The sequence below is a fragment of the Syngnathus scovelli genome, chromosome 4 (assembly GCF_024217435.2).
Source record: "Syngnathus scovelli strain Florida chromosome 4, RoL_Ssco_1.2, whole genome shotgun sequence".
NCBI classification, from domain to species: Eukaryota; Metazoa; Chordata; class Actinopteri; order Syngnathiformes; family Syngnathidae; genus Syngnathus; species Syngnathus scovelli.
In genome coordinates, this window is record NC_090850.1 from 2214832 (window position 1) to 2233849 (window position 19018).

General features: G+C 41.8%; 1 protein-coding gene across 3 annotated transcripts; it reads left to right on the forward strand.

Annotated features, from left to right (window-relative positions):
* Nucleotides 1-3853: 3853 nt before the first annotated feature.
* On the forward strand, nt 3854-18730 carry mesd (mesoderm development LRP chaperone). Of its 3 annotated transcripts, XM_049717521.2 has the most exons (4): nt 3854-4050; nt 6953-7033; nt 17906-18138; nt 18238-18730. In XM_049717521.2, the coding sequence occupies exons 1-4, from the start codon at nt 3895-3897 to the stop codon at nt 18497-18499; spliced, it is 732 nt and encodes a 243-aa protein (XP_049573478.1). In that variant the 5' UTR covers nt 3854-3894; the 3' UTR covers nt 18500-18730. The 3 variants fall into 3 exon arrangements, with proteins under 3 accessions (XP_049573478.1, XP_049573479.1, XP_049573480.1); XM_049717522.2 differs by lacking the exon at nt 6953-7033 and having other exon boundaries at nt 3858-4050; XM_049717523.2 differs by lacking the exons at nt 3854-4050; nt 6953-7033 and adding an exon at nt 4106-4350.
* Nucleotides 18731-19018: the final 288 nt, after the last annotated feature.

Sequence of the window (19018 nt, forward strand, 5' to 3'; positions counted from 1 at the left end):
CAGAGTCAGAAATCTCATGCAAACCAAAGTCAAGTTGAGCCTTTTATAAGTCTGTGCCAAGTTTCTGTTTCGACATATTTCATGGTATCAGTATTAGCAGTGTTGGCCGATTCCAGTATTGGCCGCCCCACTGTGGCTGTTTTACAATCACAAACTAGAAATTAGAAGACTAGAAATTTTAAATGAATCTTATGTAATGTTGAGGAAAATACTATATCGGGATATGAAGGTCTTTCAAAAAATATCTGTTATTGTTTTTTGGGGAAATTGTATGTATCAAAAATACTAGTGTTATTGGTGCTTGATATTGGTATTGGTGACTACGCAAGCACTTGTACTGGAATTGGTCTGAAAAAAATGCATCCCTAGAAAAATGTTAATAGTTGCCAAACTTACTAGTAGGTATGGCAAATGTAATTAGCTTATCTATTAGCTAAGTTCAAACGTCTCTCAATGTCACTCACATACATCAGTAAAATCACCCCAAAATACTCAAAGATAAGGAATTACAGCCGCTGTTTACCCTCCCAAAGTACTATGTGGCCATTGTGAACGGTAGCTTTTGTTATCAATACTATTCGGTGAAGCTAGGGCTTCGTGACCAAGCAAGCGGGAAGTTTTTGCGTGAACACAAACATGTACTGCCCAAAGACTGCTGGGTTAGGCTCCGGGACGCCCATGGCCCTTGTGAGGATATGCGGTTCGGAATAGAAGAGGAAAAAGAAGTGACAGTATCATCAAGTAAAATGTCATTTGCAATTGCATGCCATTACATTTGAAAGGAGAGTGCTTATCCGTCCATGTTTCATATGCAGAGGACAAATTGGAAGTTGACAACTTTCCATGAACAACATGCTGTTTGTATCCTGATGCAGAGAAATTATAATTACTTGTTGGAGACATGCTAGTCTGTTTCCTGACTCCTGTTGAAGTGCCTTTGAACCGCGTACAAGCACAACCACTCCAAACTCAAGAGGTGCAGCAGCACTGTTTCCACATCCTGTACAATCATACTTGCCTCACTGTGTGGTGTGCAATACAAATATACAGCAGTGTGTGAGTTCAATTTCCCCACAAGAGATAATGCTAAAATACAAGGCAGCATTGTTTGCGTTTTGACTTTTTCTTTTCTTCACAGCAGTACTTTAAGCTTAGCCCTCTGGCTCCTAAACCCAAATCCTTACAGATGAGCCACTGCTGTCCCCCCAATATACTGTCAGTTCAGTCAAGTTTCTGCCATAAAAATACATACAGTATTGGCCCGAATATAAGATGGTGCTTTTTGCATTGACACAAGACTGAAATAGTGGGGGTCGTTTTACATTCGGGGTCTAGACATTATACATTTTTGGACAGTTACATCACCGCGCCTCAAGTCTCGCGTGAGTTACCTCAGTTTATCACGGTTGTTGGAGCTTGTGCGCAGCGGTAAGTTAAAAGTTGCTGGTATCGACTGAGTGTGTTGCTGTGATCATGAGCGTCTTTGACAAAAAGTGAGTATATACATTTACATATACACTTTTGCCAGTTTGCCTGTATGCCCCTATGAGCCACAGTGCCTGTTACTTTTTTGCCAATAATTCAGTAAAGCAATCAAATCTGAACTGTGACTTCCCTCCTGTGTTCTGACCGACACCCGGGGGCGAAAATCTTCCGAGCCAACCCCCTATACAGTCCTCAGGCTCCCCAACAGAAACTTGGTGACAATCTGGAGAAAAGTGGGTTGAAGATCGGCCAGGTTAACCGGCAGCCTACGAGAAGTTATGATGCAAACTTCAAGATGGTGATAAATGAGGCACAGTCTTCAAACAATTGCAAAGCGGCTGTGAAATATGGTATCAGAGTGTAATGTACGGAGATGGAGAGCTCAAAAAGATCGCCTAAAAAATGCTCACAATCAGAGAAAAGCTTTCCGTGGTCCTCAGAGCGGCCGCTTTCAAGAGCTCGACAGGATCATTTGTTTCAGATGTACTGTAAATATTTTCTGTATAAAAATTAAATATGGTGTTCAAAAAGTCTTTTTTCCAACTTGAGTCTTGAAAAAGAGGGGGTCGTCTTATAATCAGGGTCGTCTTATATTCGGGCCCATACGGTAAATACTTTTTAAAATATACTATACTATAATATACCGATATTTTTAAAGCTCGTTGCCGCCAAATAAAATGTTTCTTTTTCGTGCATAGGAGTAATTATCTTGGAATTATAACCAAACTGCAGGAATGTTTTTTTTTTTCCACAAATGTTTACATACGTACAGTATAAACTAATCCCTGTGCAACTTACGGTTACGGTTTGTAATGACTGTAGTGTGAGTGCTGCTTCTCGACTATACTTTAGCACAGGGCTCAGTTCCATTGGTTGGAGTTAGCCAAAGCGGAAACAGCTCTAAAATGTGCATGACTCGGGCTGTAACTCTGATCTGTACAACAAGGTCACTGCCATTGTAGTCTACCTTGTAACATTAAGACCATGTTCATGAAAGGCTGTGGATGCCAAATTCGCATGTAATTGGGAAGGATAAGTTCTAAAGAACTTAAACGTTGCACCAGTTTTTATATTTGTTTTTAATAGGACATTGCGTTTGGTGTACATTTTTGTTCTCATCCAAAACAATCCTACCCTAGCCTATCACATAAATCTTATCCACAAAGGTTGATTTGAAGCAATTTGCGGACTACACTAACAATGTGTCATAACCTTCTTTTATATTATCAAATGTCAAACCAATTATTTGCATAGATTACAACAATTTAGTTTTGTACAGAAAATGAACTGCAAAATTAGATTCTAAATAACATTTGGAAAATGAATGAATAACCCAGTGATTCTTTTAGATCAGTACCTTCTTATTTTTCCTAACCTTTTGTCTAAAGTCCATTCTAACACACGCACACACACACACACACACACACACGCACGCACACACACTGTTACTCTATCCACCTCTTCCGACACTTCATGATCCTTTGCACGTGGGAGGCACTTCTGTTTTTGCGTAACCGGCGTTATTTCTATGGGAATTGTTGGCGCACTCCACTTTCAATGACAGTTACAAAACTTTAACAATATAGGAACGCCAGTTATTGTCGGTTATAAGAGAAAACATTTCAAACTTGCTTCCTGCAAATCCAACAGTGTACGAAAACGAAAAAAATGTCCAATGATGAACTCTGTCGCTTCAGACATGAGGAATTTGAAAAGCGAATAAAGATAGTTGCATTTTGTTGTCTTATTTAGCTTAAGCATCTACATTCAACTCTTATGGTCACGAGTTGAACAAGGTAACGAAGATAAGAACGGAGTTTTCTATGCCGAGGGTGAGACGTTTATCATGGTGGCTGCTCCTCTGCATTGGGAGGACTCAAATGTGATGGTTCGGGGCATCTGGTTAAGATGTCTCCTGGATGCCCTTGTTTTGTGTATGTGTCACATCTGGAAGACCCTATACCGTTTTCCTGATAAGAGGGTATCTGTTTGACACAACTGAGTCAATGTGAGGAGGTTTAAAGAGAAAATAAAGTCAAAAGTTTTCTTTACAATAATCTGTTCTATACACCCCCGCTGGTCAATAATAATCCGAATGATTTTGCATTTGTGGAAGATCAATTATGCGGAAAAATCCACCTGCTTGTATTCATCTTAATTCATGTGCTTTTTTTGGCTCGAACTTTTGCAATCATATAAAGACAAGCTAATTTAATTTACTAACGGCTTGTACGTGTGTGTCCTACTACATTGAGATTTGCACAGTACATCTCCCGTGACGACATGCTTTTATTTTGAAAGTACCCCAGATAATGTTTTTGTTTCCCGTGGAATTTTACCGCTGATACGTGCCCCACTGTCTTGTGACCGGCAAAAGCCGCAGCCAATCAGCTGGGACCATATGCCAACATGGCGTCTGCCTTTCGGTGGAAATGTGTAGCGCTCCTCTTTTGTACTTGTTTGCTTCATTCTTTAGCGGCTGACAGTAAAGATAAACCTAAGAAAAAGAAGGACATAAGAGATTACAATGATGCGGATATGGCTCGTCTTCTTGAGCAGTGGGAGGTACTGCAACATCCTACTTTTCATTCATTCGATCATTATTAGCATAGCTTATGTTTAATAAAATAGCTACAGTACACGTTTTCAAATGTCCAAATAGTCACTATCGATATTCAGACACATTAACGTTATCCTCAAATTTACCCTTGGGTGTGATTTAGCCGTCGTTGGATCGACTGTGACGAAGTTCCCTTGCCAAACTTAAGTATCGGTGGGATGGTGATCCTCAAATTATATCAAATGGTTATGCATGTATGGTACAGATTTCGGACCAACCATTGCTATCGCAGTCTTCCTCTGCAGGTACGATAGTGCACCAAACTGTGGAATTTGATTTCAATAATTTTCCAGGTCTGGAAAAGTATTGCAAATTATATGGAAAAGACAATTATATTGGTGGACCTGATATTGTCTAGTGGTACCTCTACTTAGGAACTTGTTTCGTTCCGCGATCGGGTTTGTAAGTCGAAAAGTGTGTAAGTAGGAATCAATATAAAAGCAAATAATGTCACACTCTTCCAAAAGTCACACTTTTTACCCTATTACTCTATGTAAAAGACTCAGAAGATAAAAACAACAGTTTAATTTTTGTTTTTTCAAATCTTTATAGAAAATAAATATCACTCCATTTTTTTACCTCTTTTTGCTTGGAAAGGGGGGCAACTACGTCTAATTTTCCACACTTAAATAAAATACCCCCGAGAAGAATAGAAAAAGTCAGGCTACTAAATTGCTTCCACGTGCTCATGTACTTGTCATTGCTTTTAGGTATAATTATTGAATTTTCCGACTGTGTGAATGATCATTGAACGCACCTCGCAGTAAGCGAGGGAGAACCTTAAAAAAAAAAAAAAAAAAATAAGGAACCAAAAGTGTATTCATGTTTTTATTGAAAACAAGCTGGTACAGTTTGCCGCACGGTAACGGCTTCTGCTTTTCACTAAATGCGTGCGCACACCCGTGGCAGGTGATACCAGTTTTCACGGGGTTCCTATTTTGGCACAACACCGAGCATACTCCCTCGCAAGCTCGACGATACGCATACCTTCGCCTTGCTTCTTTAGGATTTTGAGTTTCATCACAATAGACTTAGGAGACATACTCGACTGCACTACTTGCTTTTTACACTGCTAACGCACTGAGACGAAGAGGGAATGGCTGAGTAAAGGAGACAGGGTGGGTGGGCAGGGTTTGGTGCACCGGTTCGGAAGTCAGAATTTGGTTCATAAGTGGATGCAAAAAAAAAAAAAAGAAAAGAAAAATGCGAAGTTGCGGTTCGTATCTCAAAATGTTCGTCAGTATAGGCTTTCGTAAGTCGAGGTACCACTGTGTACGTTTCATACATCTCTAGTTTCTGTAAAATAAAACATAGTTTCAAATTAATTTATTGGTCACTTGTTAGGTTAGCAATCAGCAACCTGACTGTCAGATTTGTTTAAATTCACCAACAGAAATTTGTGAATTTAAAACGAGTGATTTCATCATTGTCTTTATTTGATAATTGTAACACTTTTGATGACTAGGATGCTTCTGAATAATTAAGAGAATGATGGTGACAATTTTATGCCATGGTCCGGTCAATGTAAACTGTAGAACCTTGCCAGCCTGAGAGCTTGCGTCATCTGTCACAGAAAATTAGAATATTGTGATAAAGTTCTTTATTTTCTGTAATGCAATTAAAAAACCAAAAATGTCATACATTCTGGATTCATTACAAATCAACTGAAATATTGCAAGCCTTTTATTATTTTGATATTGCTGATTATGGCATACAGCTGTTTTAAATCTTTTTTTAACCTGGTCTGAGGAAATATTCTAATATTTTGAGATAGGATATTTGAGTTTTCTTAAGATGTATGCCATAATCAGCAATTAATTAAGCTCCCTGCGCAATGATGTCCACTTAAATTTTGGAAAGTACATCAGGACTTTTCTAAATTTCAGCGACGGCTCTGTCACAATAATGCGACCAGCGCGGTGCAGTTGCGCGGTCGGCGACGCGCTCCGGTTGCGCGTTCGGCGGTGCGCTGCAGTTGCGCGATTGGACAAAAATGCACAAATGAAAAAATGCTTAAAAAAGGCGGGTTTTTTTGGGGCTTGGAACGGATTAGTGTTTTTTTTTTTTCCATTATTTGTAATGGGTAAATATGATTCGGAATTCGAACGATTCACTTCTCGAACAGCCTTCTGGAACGGATTGTGTTCGAAAACCGAGGCTCCGCTATATTCTATTTTTTTGACAGTCCTGTATAATTATTCTGAATATATGTGTAATAATGATAAAAAAGATTTATTGTTAAATCTGTATTTATTTAACATTGTTAAGCTAAAAAATATTTTTTATAAGGGTACTGAATCGCATTTACATTCCTTCAGAAAATTCTGAGATTGCATTCAACCGTTATAAGTGAAAATAAATTGCTTTAGTACATGCACATCTATTTCTTCAAATGTCACAAATTACTAAAGAAGTGTGAATATTAGGTTCTGGACAAAGTATACAATGTTGAAATCTCCAATGCGTAGGTTTGGAAACCTGGTACTTTGTTTTTAATTTATTAAAAATTTAACGTTAAATAAATAATCACTTCCAAAGCAGGATTATTATTATTTTGGAATTTTAATTATACCGGAATTTTCTGACTAAAAGTCGCTCCGGGATATAGGTCGCATTAGCCATAAAATGTACAATAACGTTGTTGGATTTTGTCCACAATTTAGGGAGCGCGCTATCTGCCCCTCACGGCAAAACCCATTGCCAATCACCTGTTATCCAATTTACTCACTGCGTGCTCGTTTGATTTCTTAAGATTTAGGAAAATGCTAAAACACTGAAGCAGAAATTAGACTTACACAGTTTGGTTGAGTTCAATCACAATTCTTGTTAAGAAAGCTCTGTTTTCAGGAAAGTACAATACAGCGCTGGGCCCTTCGTGCGACCATGCTCAAGAGCAGAAAGTCTCCATTCAGAAAGGCAACGTTCAAGGTTCTTTGGTCAGCTTATATTCAGTTGCACATTGTGGGCCGAGTTTGATGGGTGATGAGTCTTTGGGGTGGGGCAAGTTCGCAGTAGAGTTTGATTCCATGGAAGTGGGTGCTGGTTTGGTGAGAGCTGGATCCGTGGGGTTGGGTGCTGATTATGGGCGATTCAATGTGTGTGGGGGCTGTTGTTTTCCATCCCATCTTTCGGCCTTGGCGATCACCTTGGCTGTTTTCCTCCTGGCTTTCTCCCTCTGGCACCTCTGCTGGTTTTATCTCCAAATGACCTTCCTGTAAACATTCTCCTCCATTCTTGCACATACACTTTCACACCTCATCCATTCATCATTCTTTCAATGTTGTCATTTTGTACGGAATTATGTGAGTTTTTGGCTGTGACATCATCAATTTATTGATGTTCCCTGGCTATGCAAAGTTTGTACTCAACACTTACCATGTTTTTGTTTGTTTGTTCTTTTGATACTCCATGTACTTGCTTACATAGTTTAATCATGGTTTCAACCATATCTTTTCTTTGTTAGGCAAAATATTTCCCTCTGTCCAGAACGTTCAGTAGTAATCGAAAACTGGCGTCTAGCATTAGTCCAAACATAAGATACAATCAAGTACTGAACATTTTTAGACGACTTTGGCAGTGTCCGTGATTTAGAAAATCATCAGGCATGCATTAAACAGTTCCTTAAGGGTCATTAAGCTAGTCAGGCAATATATCAAAAAACATTTATTTTTAAGTGCTCAAAAATATATATCAGATCATAAAGTTATAAAAACCTTTCTCATTACCACTCATCAAAAATGTCTAGTTATGTCTTCTTTATTGATTTGGTGTGTAGGTATAATTATATGCTTAAAATGTTTCTTTTATTGATTTAATATGTGAATATACTTGTCTGCTTATGTACTTAATTCAATGAGGTTTGAGCATATCTGTTTTTGTAGCTAGGCAGGACTTTTTGTATTTCGACCCCATTCCTTCACTCCCTCTGTTGACCAGTTTAACTGAGGTCACCAAAACCATTGATACCACCAGGGTCCCTCTGTTGGCACACCACGTCCCTCTGTGGGGCCGCCAATGAGTGAGAAAAATAAATATAGATAAAATTCATACCCAGACATCTGTAAAAGATGGAGAGTGGAAAGGCGATTGGCCTAGACGACATTCCAGTGACAGCATGGAACTATCAAGGAGAGATAGCAGGGGAGATTCTTAGAAAGCGAGAAGATTCCTGGAAAGGTGCTGACTCCTATTTTTTATTTCAGGCCACGGCGATGCGCAGAACTGTAGTAGCACATAGGTGTTATGTTGATTAAGCAAAGCATGAAGTTATGGGAAAGAATGTTAGAAGCGAGGCTTGGAAATCTCTACTGGCCAAAATAATGGAGAGTGTGGCAGAGATGAAGATGTTGCAGGACGTGCAGATGGTTGGTGTGACAGGACAGAAAGATATGGAAACGATTACTCTGCAGTTGTGGCCCCTAACAGGAGCAGCTGAAAGAAGTGGAAGATGAGAAAGAAAATGTGAGAGAAAAATACATAACAAATAACGAAATACATATATACATATATACATACTTATACCGTAATTGCCGGACTATAAACCGCACCGGATTATAAGCCGCACCAGCTAAAATTCAGGGATATTTCAGTTTTTTTCTTACATAAGCCGCACGGGACTATAAGCCGCACGTGCACACACGTTTTTTACAAAGAAAGACAGTACATAGAAAGCGTTTTTAACGTTTTAATAACGTACTTGAACATGTCTTTCTAAACATTGCCTGTGACGCAGCAGTAGTACCGCAGCAACGCGGAAGTGTGCACGCGAGTTATTAGCAAAGAAAGACTGGACACAGAAAGTTTTTTTAAAGCTTTAATAACATACCTTAACATTTCTTTCCAAACACTGCCTGTGATGCGGCAGTAATACCGCAGCAACACGGAAGTAACACAGCAAAGTTATTGAGACAGTAAAAATCCATAAGTACGCCGCGCCGCCGTTTAAGGTTCAAAGTAACCTTCTGAATAAAATGCATTAAAAGTTCACATTCATTACAACTTGGTTTTGGTGAGCAAAATGTCAGAAGAATTGAATTTAAATGCTGATTGATTGGGTTTTAATACAATGCAGATGGTCCAAACAGCGCCACTGCTTTGTGTAATCTCTGAGTGATATGGCAGAGTAAGAGAAAGAGTTTAGAGCACAGGTGTCAAACTCAAGGCCCGTGGGCCAGATACGGCCCGCCACATCATTCTATGTGGCCCGTGAAGACAAATTGTGCATCAAATTCGTGTCATTACTAGAATTGCAAATTGTCTTCACTTTTAATAAAGTCAAAGTCAGCTTTATTGTCAATTTCTCCACATGCCAAAGACACACAAAGAAACCGAAATGTCGTTCCCCCCTATCCCACGGTGACAAGACATGGCTCACAACAGACAAACAAGTAAACAAGTATAACAAAAGCGTGCTGAATAAATAATGAATAAATAAATAAATAGGAGGAGCAGAAAAAAAAAAGGAGCAAGTGCGCGTACAGCAGACATTCCCGAAAATAGCGCAACAGTGCCGCACGCTACGCAGAAGGGGGTAGAGAGTTCAGGGCCCTAACAGCCTGGAGAAAGAAGCTGTTGGCGAGTCTGGTGGTGCGGGAGCGCAGGCTCCTGTACCTCTTCCCAGAGGGCAGAAGGTCAAACAAAGAGTGAGCCGGGTGACTCACATCTCTGGCAATCGAGGTTGCCTTGCGGGCGACATGGGAGGTGTAAATGTCCTTCAGGGAGGGTAGCGAAGCACCAATAATCTTACCAGCCGTATTCACTATGCGCTGCAGGGCCTTCAAGTTCTGTTCAGTACAGTTACCACCCCAGACAGCGATGCAACTGGTGAGGACGCTCTCAATGGTGCCACGGTAAAATGTAGACAGGACTGCCTGAGGAGCACATGCACGCCTGAGCTTCCGCATGAAGTACAGGCTGCGCTGAGCTTTCTTTGCCAGTGACGCGGTGTTTGCGGACCAGGAGAGGTCCTCACTGATGTGCACCCCCAGGAACTTGGTGCAGCTCACCCTCTCCACCACAGCACCGTCGATCAGCGGCAGGTGTTTTGTGTGACCCTTCCGGAAGTCAACAACAATTTCCTTGGTCTTGTTTACGTTCAGCAGGAGGTTGTTGTCCCTGCACCACGTGGTCAGAAGGTCAACTTCCGACCTGTACCGAGTCTCGTCACCCTTCGTGATGAGACCCACCAGAGTCGTGTCGTCAGCAAACTTCACTATGCGGTTGTCGCTGTAGGTCGCAGTGCAGTCATGCGTCAGCAGGGTGAAGAGCAATGGACTGAGCATGCAGCCCTGGGGGGCCCCCGTGCTCAGCGTGATGCTAGCGGAGATTTTGTCGCCAACACGCACCACCTGAGGCCTCTGACAGAGGAAGTCCAGTAGCCAGTTGCAGAGGGAGGTACTGAGGCCCAGCTCGTCGAGTTTGCAGATGAGTCGCTGCGGCACAATGGTGTTGAAGGCAGAGCTGAAGTCCACAAACAGCAACCTCACATATGAGTCCTTTCTCTCCAGGTGGGTGAGGGCCGAGTGGAGGGCAGAGCAGATGGCATCCTCAGAGGACCGTTTGGCACGGTACGCAAACTGGAAAGGGTCAATGGTGGGGGGAAGAACGGATTCGATGTGCTCCATGACAAGCCGCTCAAAGCACTTCATGATGATGGGCGTCAGTGCCACGGGGCGGTAGTCATTGAAGCAGGACGGTGCAGGTTTCTTCGGCACAGGAACGATGGTGGCAGCCTTGAAACACGAGGGGACGATGGTCTGCTGCAGGGAAACGTTAAAGATGTCCGTGAAGACACCCGACAGCTCCCCAGTGCAGTCCTTCAGCGCTCGACCCGGGATGTTGTCAGGGCCCGCCGCCTTACGGGTGTCAATAGCGGCAAGCGCCCTCCTCACTCCGTCGGCAGAGGCTGCTCGTGTGTGTGTGTGTGGGGGGGGAGTGGTCTTCACCGGGCAAGTGCTGTTCTGGGCGTCGAAGCGAGCAAAGAAGCGGTTAAGATCGTTCAGCAGACGGACGTCGCCCTCACAGCTCCTTGGCGCAGGCTTGTAGTCCGTGATGGTCTGAATGCCCTGCCAAAGGCTACGTGCATCCTTGCTGTCCTTGAAGTGGGTGGAGACCTTGCACGAGAACGCCTTTTTCGCTTCTTTGATGCCCCGGGACAGGTCGGCCGTCGCTGTCCTCAAGCCAGCCTCATCCCCCGCTCTGAAAGCCTTGTCCCTGACCCTCAGCAGTCTGAGGACAGCCCCTGTCAGCCACGGCTTCCAGTTCGCGCGAGTGACGACGGATTTTGAGCAAGTCACATCATCGATGCACTTCGTGATGTAGGAGGAAACAGAGTCAGTATACTCCTCTATGTCCGTCCAATCGTTGTAGGTGGCCGTCTGCTTAAACAAGTCCCAGTCAGTGGTGTCGAAGCAGTCACAAAGTGCATCGTTGGCACCCTCAGGCCACACCCGAACCCGCCTCCGAACCGGCCTGGATCCCTTTCCCAATTGTCTGTATGCGGGCAAAAGCAAAACGGTGAGATGGTCAGAAAGCCCAAGATGGGGGAGGGGGGTGGCTTTGAAAGCTCCCTTATGCGCAGAGTAGACTAGGTCCAGGAAGCTGTCTCTACGTGTTGGAAAAGTAACATGCTGGTGAAGCCTCGGGAAAACAGACTTCAGGTTGGCATGATTAAAGTCTCCAGCAAAGATGGTGAAACCGTCAGGGTACGCTGTCTGCTGTTGAAAACGAGTTATTTGTCAGTTTGTTTTGTAGCTTTTACTGTATATAATAAGAGTAAAAGTGATCAAGTCATCACAAAAATCACGGAAAAAAAATCTTATATAAGCCGCACCTGACTATAAGCCGCAGGGTCCAAAATTATGGGAAAAAGTCGCGGCGTATAGTCCGGAAATTACGGTAGACAGACAGACATCGAACGATTGCCCATTTGGTCACTCAGTCATTCAGTCAGTCAGTCATTGAATCACTCAATGAATCACTCAATGAATCACTCAATGAATCATTCAATGAATGAATGAATCAATCAATCAATCAATCACACACATAAGTGTTGACTAATTTGTAATAGTATTGCAAGCAGTTTAAACTCTAATGGAATATGTGGATGTCCATATCAGTTTTATCAAATTCTAATCCTACTTTACCTTTGTATAAGGCACAGGTGTCAAACTCAAGGCCCGGGGCCAGATGCAGCCCGCCACATCATTTTATGTGGCCCGCGAAGACAAATTGTGCTTCATATTCAAGTGTCATTACTCGAATTGCAAATTGTCTTCCCTTCCAACAATATTTTATTTTTAAATATTAGACCAGTTTTTACTTGTCTGATTTGAAAACGAGTTACTTGTCAGTTTGATTTGTAGCTTTTACTGTATATAATATGAGGTGCTCACACATTTATTTGGGGTGACAGTCATACCGGCCCTCCGCAAGAAGCTATGACTACACTGCAGCCCGCGAAAAAATGAGTTTGACACCCCTGGTATAAGGGATAGCCTTCTCAAAGCATAGTCATCGTAATTTATTCAATCTGTTGTTTTACTAACATTTAATCATTGATCAATCACGTATCTTAAATCATGCTTTTCCTCCTTTGAAGCGACTATGTACTTCAAACCCAAACGCCACCATTTTATAGGGAAAACATTTGTTGAATCTATTTGTTTTTCGATAATACTCTCGCAGTCATCTTAAATATGTTCAATTTATCAATCCCTTCCATTGTTTATCCTGCAAATGAATCACGTGAATAATGTGTTATTCAAACTTTAACGTTCATAAGTTATCCACCTGTTCCTAATTCGTTTCTAGTCTGTATGTTATTGTTCCAATTTTTACATTTAATACTCTCCCACCTCTTTGATCCTATCTTGTAAAGGTCTGCAATTTATTATAAGCTATTTTAAAACTCTCCACATTTGTTACCAGGCTTTGGCTCTATTTCACGATGTTGTCTCCCATTCACTTCATTTCTGCCGAGCTGCTTCTTCTCCTCCGTCTAGCATGTTGAAGACTTAAAAACCATCAAATCTGAAAACACTTAAAATCTCACAATTCCCCCCTTTGTTTTTTGTTTTTTTTCCCCCTCCCCCTTTTGACACATTCTAAAAAATGTGTCGCTATGGTTAAAAAGTAAAATAACAATGCCCATGGTAACATACCCATCGCCAGCTGGACTTCGGTATACCTCCAGATGCCATCCTGGCCTAGAATCACCAATTCTCAGTCCCTGAAACTCGACTGGCAGCATCTCACATGGCTGTGTGAACAAAACCCATCACCCTCCTGTAGCTGTGCATGCAGCTCTCCGCACAATAAACATTCATAATACCAAAAAATAAAAATAAAATTCATAATGATAAACAAAAAATAATCTGCACATGTCAAACGTATGAAATTGAAAACTGGAACCTGCCGAGCCTGTCCTGATAACGATCACATTTACAAACTCATTATGAAAAGTAAGGGGTTAGTTGTTAATGCATGTTCACAGACATGACACAAAATTCTCCAAGACTGCAGTTGACAACCTGCAAAGTAAACACGAGTTTAACAAATAAAGCACAATCTGCTACCTGGGTTGCTGTTAGAGGCTGCAATACAATTAGGTAAAACATCAAAACAAAGCAAGTCATCACAAATTCCGTCACATACATTTCGTCACACTGTCAGGTAAGTCCAGAGTTGTTGTCATACACTGTCTTGGCTCAGAGTCTTGATTGTCAATGCTTGTATAGTCACGTCTAGTCATAATCTTGAAATGGGCCTTCTCCATTGAAGTCTTTTGTTGTCAATGGTGCCCCAGAGTAATCCTAAACCCATATTTAGTCCAAAATTAGCTTGCTTTTTCAAATCTGTAGTATCTTTATATTAGTTCCATTTTGCTTTCAGTTTAAATTCATCCCTCCAAATAACTACCTCTGGCAAAGAACCAAAAATTTATAGAGCACTCCCTTTTACTGTTTTTTTGTTCCTTCAACGTGAAAAAACACCCATATATAAGTCGCTCCGGAGTATAAGTCGCATTTTGGGGGGAAATTTATTCGACAAAATCCAACACCAAGAACAGACATGAACGAGCAACAACAGGCTAAACCAGGGGTGGGCAAACTTTTCGACTTGCGGGCCGATGTGGGTTCTAAATTTTGACCGGGGGGCCGAACCAGGAGCAGATGGATGTAGTGTTTGTGTGAAGTAATATAAATGACATGTAAAGGTCATTGCATAAAAGGTTTTTACTTTTAGTAGATACTAAAGCATGGATATTAAAAAAAACTTTTTGAAAACAAATGCATTTATTAACAGCCCATCCATCCATCCATTTTCTGAACCGCTTAGTCCCCACGGGGGTCGCGGGCATGCTGGAGCCTATCCCAGCCGTCATCGGGCAGTAGGCGGGGGACACCCTGAACCGGTTGCCAGCCAATCGCAGGGCACACAGAGACAAAGAACCATTCGCACTCGCACTCACACCTAGGGACAATTTGGAGTGATCAATCGGCCTACCAAGCATGTTTTTGGGATGTGGGAGGAAACCGGAGTGCCCGGAGAAAACCCACGCGGGCTCGGGGAGAGCATGCAAACTCCGCACAGGGAGGGGCGGAGGTGGAATCGAACCCGCACGCTCCTAACTGTGAGGCGGACGTGCTACCCAGTGCCCCACCGAGCTGTTTTATTAACAGCATAAAAAAAAATTTCACCAAAAAACTACTATCAGTGATTCTTATTAAATACGACACTGTTATGATAAATAACATTTTCCATCACTTTAGCGATTCTTATTAAATACGACACTGTTATGATGAATAACACATTCCATAACTTCAGCGCCTGCAGGTCAGATTTATGAAATATGTTTATCTAATGAGGCGAAATCACATCCAACGGCAAACATTCTGACCAAATATATTATCTTGAAGAATCGGTGAAAGAATGCATCTACCGTAATTTTCGGACTATAAGTTGCACCGGAGTATAAGTCGCACCAGCCATAAAATGCACAATACAGTGAAAAAAAACATATATAAGTCACACCGGAGTATAAGTCGCACTTTTGGGGCAAATTTATTTGTCAAAATCCAACACCAAGAACAGACATGAACCAGCAACAACAGGCTAAATGATACGGTATGCTAACGTGACATATACACAAACGAGGAGCTGAGAACGGGCGTGATGTAACATTCAGAGTTATTCAAATTACATAAATAACACGTTTATCAAACCATCTGTGTCACTCCAATTCATTAAATCCATCGATCGTCCATTAGGTAAACAATGCCGCGTATGCGCCACATATGCGCCGCTGACGTCGGACTCGTAAGTTGCATTTCTAATTATTCCACAGACCCATATAATGATATATAAAGTATATTTCAAATAACTGTCATATAACAACATTATCAAACCATCTGTGTCACTCCTAATCATTAAATCCATCGATCAAATTCCTCGCCCTTTATGTCAACAACGCCGCGTGCGCGCCGCACAGATCTAGTATACAACTATATTGTAGCGTTAACAAAGTACCAGGAAACACGTGGGTTTGGTAAACGGCTCTTTATTTAACAAAACAAGAGTTCAACGAGCCAACAACTACTGAACTGTAACGATAAAAACATGTACAAGTTGCTACACAAAATAAAATATATCAAATAACTATAACATAAATACGTTTTTCAAACCTTGTGTCACTCCAAATCATTAAAGCCTTCAAACGTGGGGCCCTTCGTCATCTTCGTCATCCCGTGATAGAATCCTTTGTCCATATGTAAACAACCACCGCGCTACTGACGTCATTTGCAGGCCAAATGACAGTAATCCCTTGCTACATCGCGGTTCGTTTATCGCGGTTTCACTACATCGCAGATTTTAGAATTTTGAAAATTTGCGAAAAAATTCACATCTAAGTCGCTCCTGAGTATAAGTCGCCCCCCCAACCAAACTATGAAAAAAAAACGCGATTTATAGTCCGAAAATTACGGTAGATAAAGTAATAAAGAAATCAATAGTATTGTTGGTTTCGCTTTTTTGCCAGTGCATCATAGTCTGGAGTAAACCTAGATCTGTGACGGGCTTTGTTGACGTTCATGTGGCTGAACGTCTTCTCACACACGTAGGTTGAGCCAAATTGTCCACTCTTTTTTAACATTCGGCACTCAGTGTCCACCTTTCTTTTCTTCGGGCCACTCATTTTAATGGAAGGATTCCAGGGGAAGGTTTGTGGGTGGCATTAGCGTAAAACTGTATCTGAAAGCTCAGCGCGCGAATTACGAGAATACTGACGTCACAGCCTACGCTCGAAATTCGGCACTGATAGATGACATAGAGCGCGGAGTGCGCCGCGTCCGTACTACTGAGTATGCGCACGCACTTGTGAGTGCTTTCTGACACGGCTCCTGGGAGTAAATGCGCGGGTGGGCGCTTCTCCATCTACGGGGGAAACATAGTAATTGCAGGGAAAATGACCCCCAAAAAATTTATAATACAATTTATTCAGGGTTGGCGGGCCGGATTAAACGGCCCCGTGGGCCGGATGTGGCCCGCGGGCCGTAGTTTGCCCATATCTGGGCTAAACGATAGGTATGCTAACGTGACATAAACACAAACGAAGAGCTGAGAACGGGCCTGACGTAATATTCAGAGTTATTAAAAAACTATTACATAAACAACACGTTTATAAAACCATCTGTGTCACTCCAATTCATTAAATCCATCGATCGTCCTTTGTCATCAATGGGTGCGCGCTGCTGACGGCGCTTGCACTTCAAAATATTCCACAGGCCCATATAACGATATATAAATTAGATATCAAATAACTATTATGTAACCAATAATATTATCAAACCATCTGTGCACTCTAAATCATTAAATCCATCGATCAAATTCCTCGTCCTTTGTCAACAACGCCGCGCGTGCGCCCTGACGTCAGCCTTGTCGTTATTCCACAGATCTAGTATATAACTATATTATAGCGTTAACAAAGTACAAGGAAAGACGTGGGTTTGGTAAACGGCTCTTCATTTAACAAAACAAACTTCCAGGCGTGTGGCGGCGTGGACTTCCAGCCACGGAGGTGGAAGAGAGATCCATAGAATAGGACCGGGCGTGCGTAAAAGCCATAACAGTTTTCAAACCTTCTGTGTCACTCCAAATCCTTAAATCCTTCAAACTCTTCGTCCTCCGTGTCACTTAGAAACAAAGCCGCTAATGATGCCGGTAGTACGTGGGGCCCTTCGTCATCTTCGTCATCCCGTGATCAATCTTTGTCCTTTTTGTAAACAACCGCCGCGCTGCGCCGCGCTGTGCCGCGCTGCGCCGCGCTGCTGACGTCACTTGAAATTCAAATTACAGTAATCCCTTGCTACATTCGTTTATCGCGGTTTCACTTTCTAAATTTTTTTTGGGGAACATTTTTGAAAAAATTTACATAAGTCGCTGCTCATAAGTCGCCCCCCCCACCCAAACTATGAAAAAAAACGCGACTTATAGTCTGAAAATTACGGTAGTTAGTCTTCATTTAGTTTTAAGTTTTTTCATTTCAAATTTTGTTAGTTTTAATTAGATTTCACAGTGATTTTCGTTTTTTAAAGTCAGTTTTGGTATTAGTTTTCCTTAAAAATGTTTTGCTTGTGTGCAGGATTAAAAAACACGATGGTAAGTAATGTGTAGTAAAATGAAACATTATTTTAAAACAGTTTGATAATACAGGGTACAGTTTCACAGTCCACAGACTTTGAATTAGACCAAGTGCAATAAATCATACCGCTTCTTACAACATTTCTCCTCGTATGCACACAGAAAGATGATGACATTGAAGAGGGTGATCTTCCAGAGCACCGGCGAGCTCCTCCTCCTATTGACTTTTCCATGGTTGACCAGTCCAAACCTGAGGATCTGCTGAAAATGTCCAAGAAGGGTCGCACGCTGATGGTCTTTGCTACAGTGTCAGGGGAACCCACTGAGAAGGAGACGGAGGAGATCACAGGCCTGTGGCAGGGCAGCCTCTTCAATGCAAACTATGACATCCAAAGGTATGACACGTATTTGACCATGTTTGACTTATCAATTTCCTTTTTATTTTTGCTTGATAAAATTAAAACAGTACACATGTTCTCTGTGTCCCCCTGCAGGTTTGTGGTGGGGTCCAATAGAGTGATATTCATGTTGCGAGATGGCAGCTTAGCCTGGGAAGTCAAAGATTTCCTGCTGACCCAGGAGCACTGCTTGGACGTCACGGTTGAAGGACAGGTCTTCCCTGGGAAGGCTGCCAAGAAAGACGACGGCAAGCATGGGGATGAAGTGACCGCCAAGAAGAAGAGCAAAAAGAAGACGGAGAGCACCAAGCTTGATTTGGAAGGTAACAGAGCCAGCCGTGGGAAACAGGAGCTATGATAGAATAGCAGTCGGCTTTTGATTTGTTTGAGAGGCTGCAGGACCACAGGAGTAGGTCTCAGTTCGAGGTCGTTTATCGTTGAACGAATAAATCATTTCGGGATTAATTTCTTTGGATGCTGAGAACTCCCATTTATGATTTGTTGATCAATATTTACTGCGTTGTTAAAAACAGCTTGTACATTTCTCAATTTCACTTCATGAAAATAAATGGGTTTTTTTAATACAAAAGGTTTGAAATGTTTTTTGTTCAGTTTTCATTACATAGACTGTTTTGTTTTTGTTTGTATGTTTCTTCCTCCATTGGCTCTGTTTTGTATTTTGGTCCATTCATTATTTCCCCCCCACTTGTATTTCATTTGTAAGAGTGAGGGTGGCATCTTCTCTGTAAAATTGCATCCCATTACAAATATGGATAAAGGCAAGAGGTGATGTCAAGTGAGAGGACGAATGGGATGGGAAATTTTCAACCAATCCTTACATCCAATCACTAACGGGCAAACTCAGTCGTTGTGTTTG

Coding starts and splice junctions, on each gene's coding strand:
- mesd (XM_049717521.2), top strand. CDS start 3,895: ATGGCGTCTGCCTTTCGGTGGAAATGTGTAGCGCTCCTCTTTTGTACT. Junction 4,051..6,952: donor GTCTTCTTGAGCAGTGGGAG/GTACTGCAACAT, acceptor CTCTGTTTTCAG/GAAAGTACAATACAGCGCTG. Junction 18,139..18,237: donor GCAAACTATGACATCCAAAG/GTATGACACGTA, acceptor GTCCCCCTGCAG/GTTTGTGGTGGGGTCCAATA.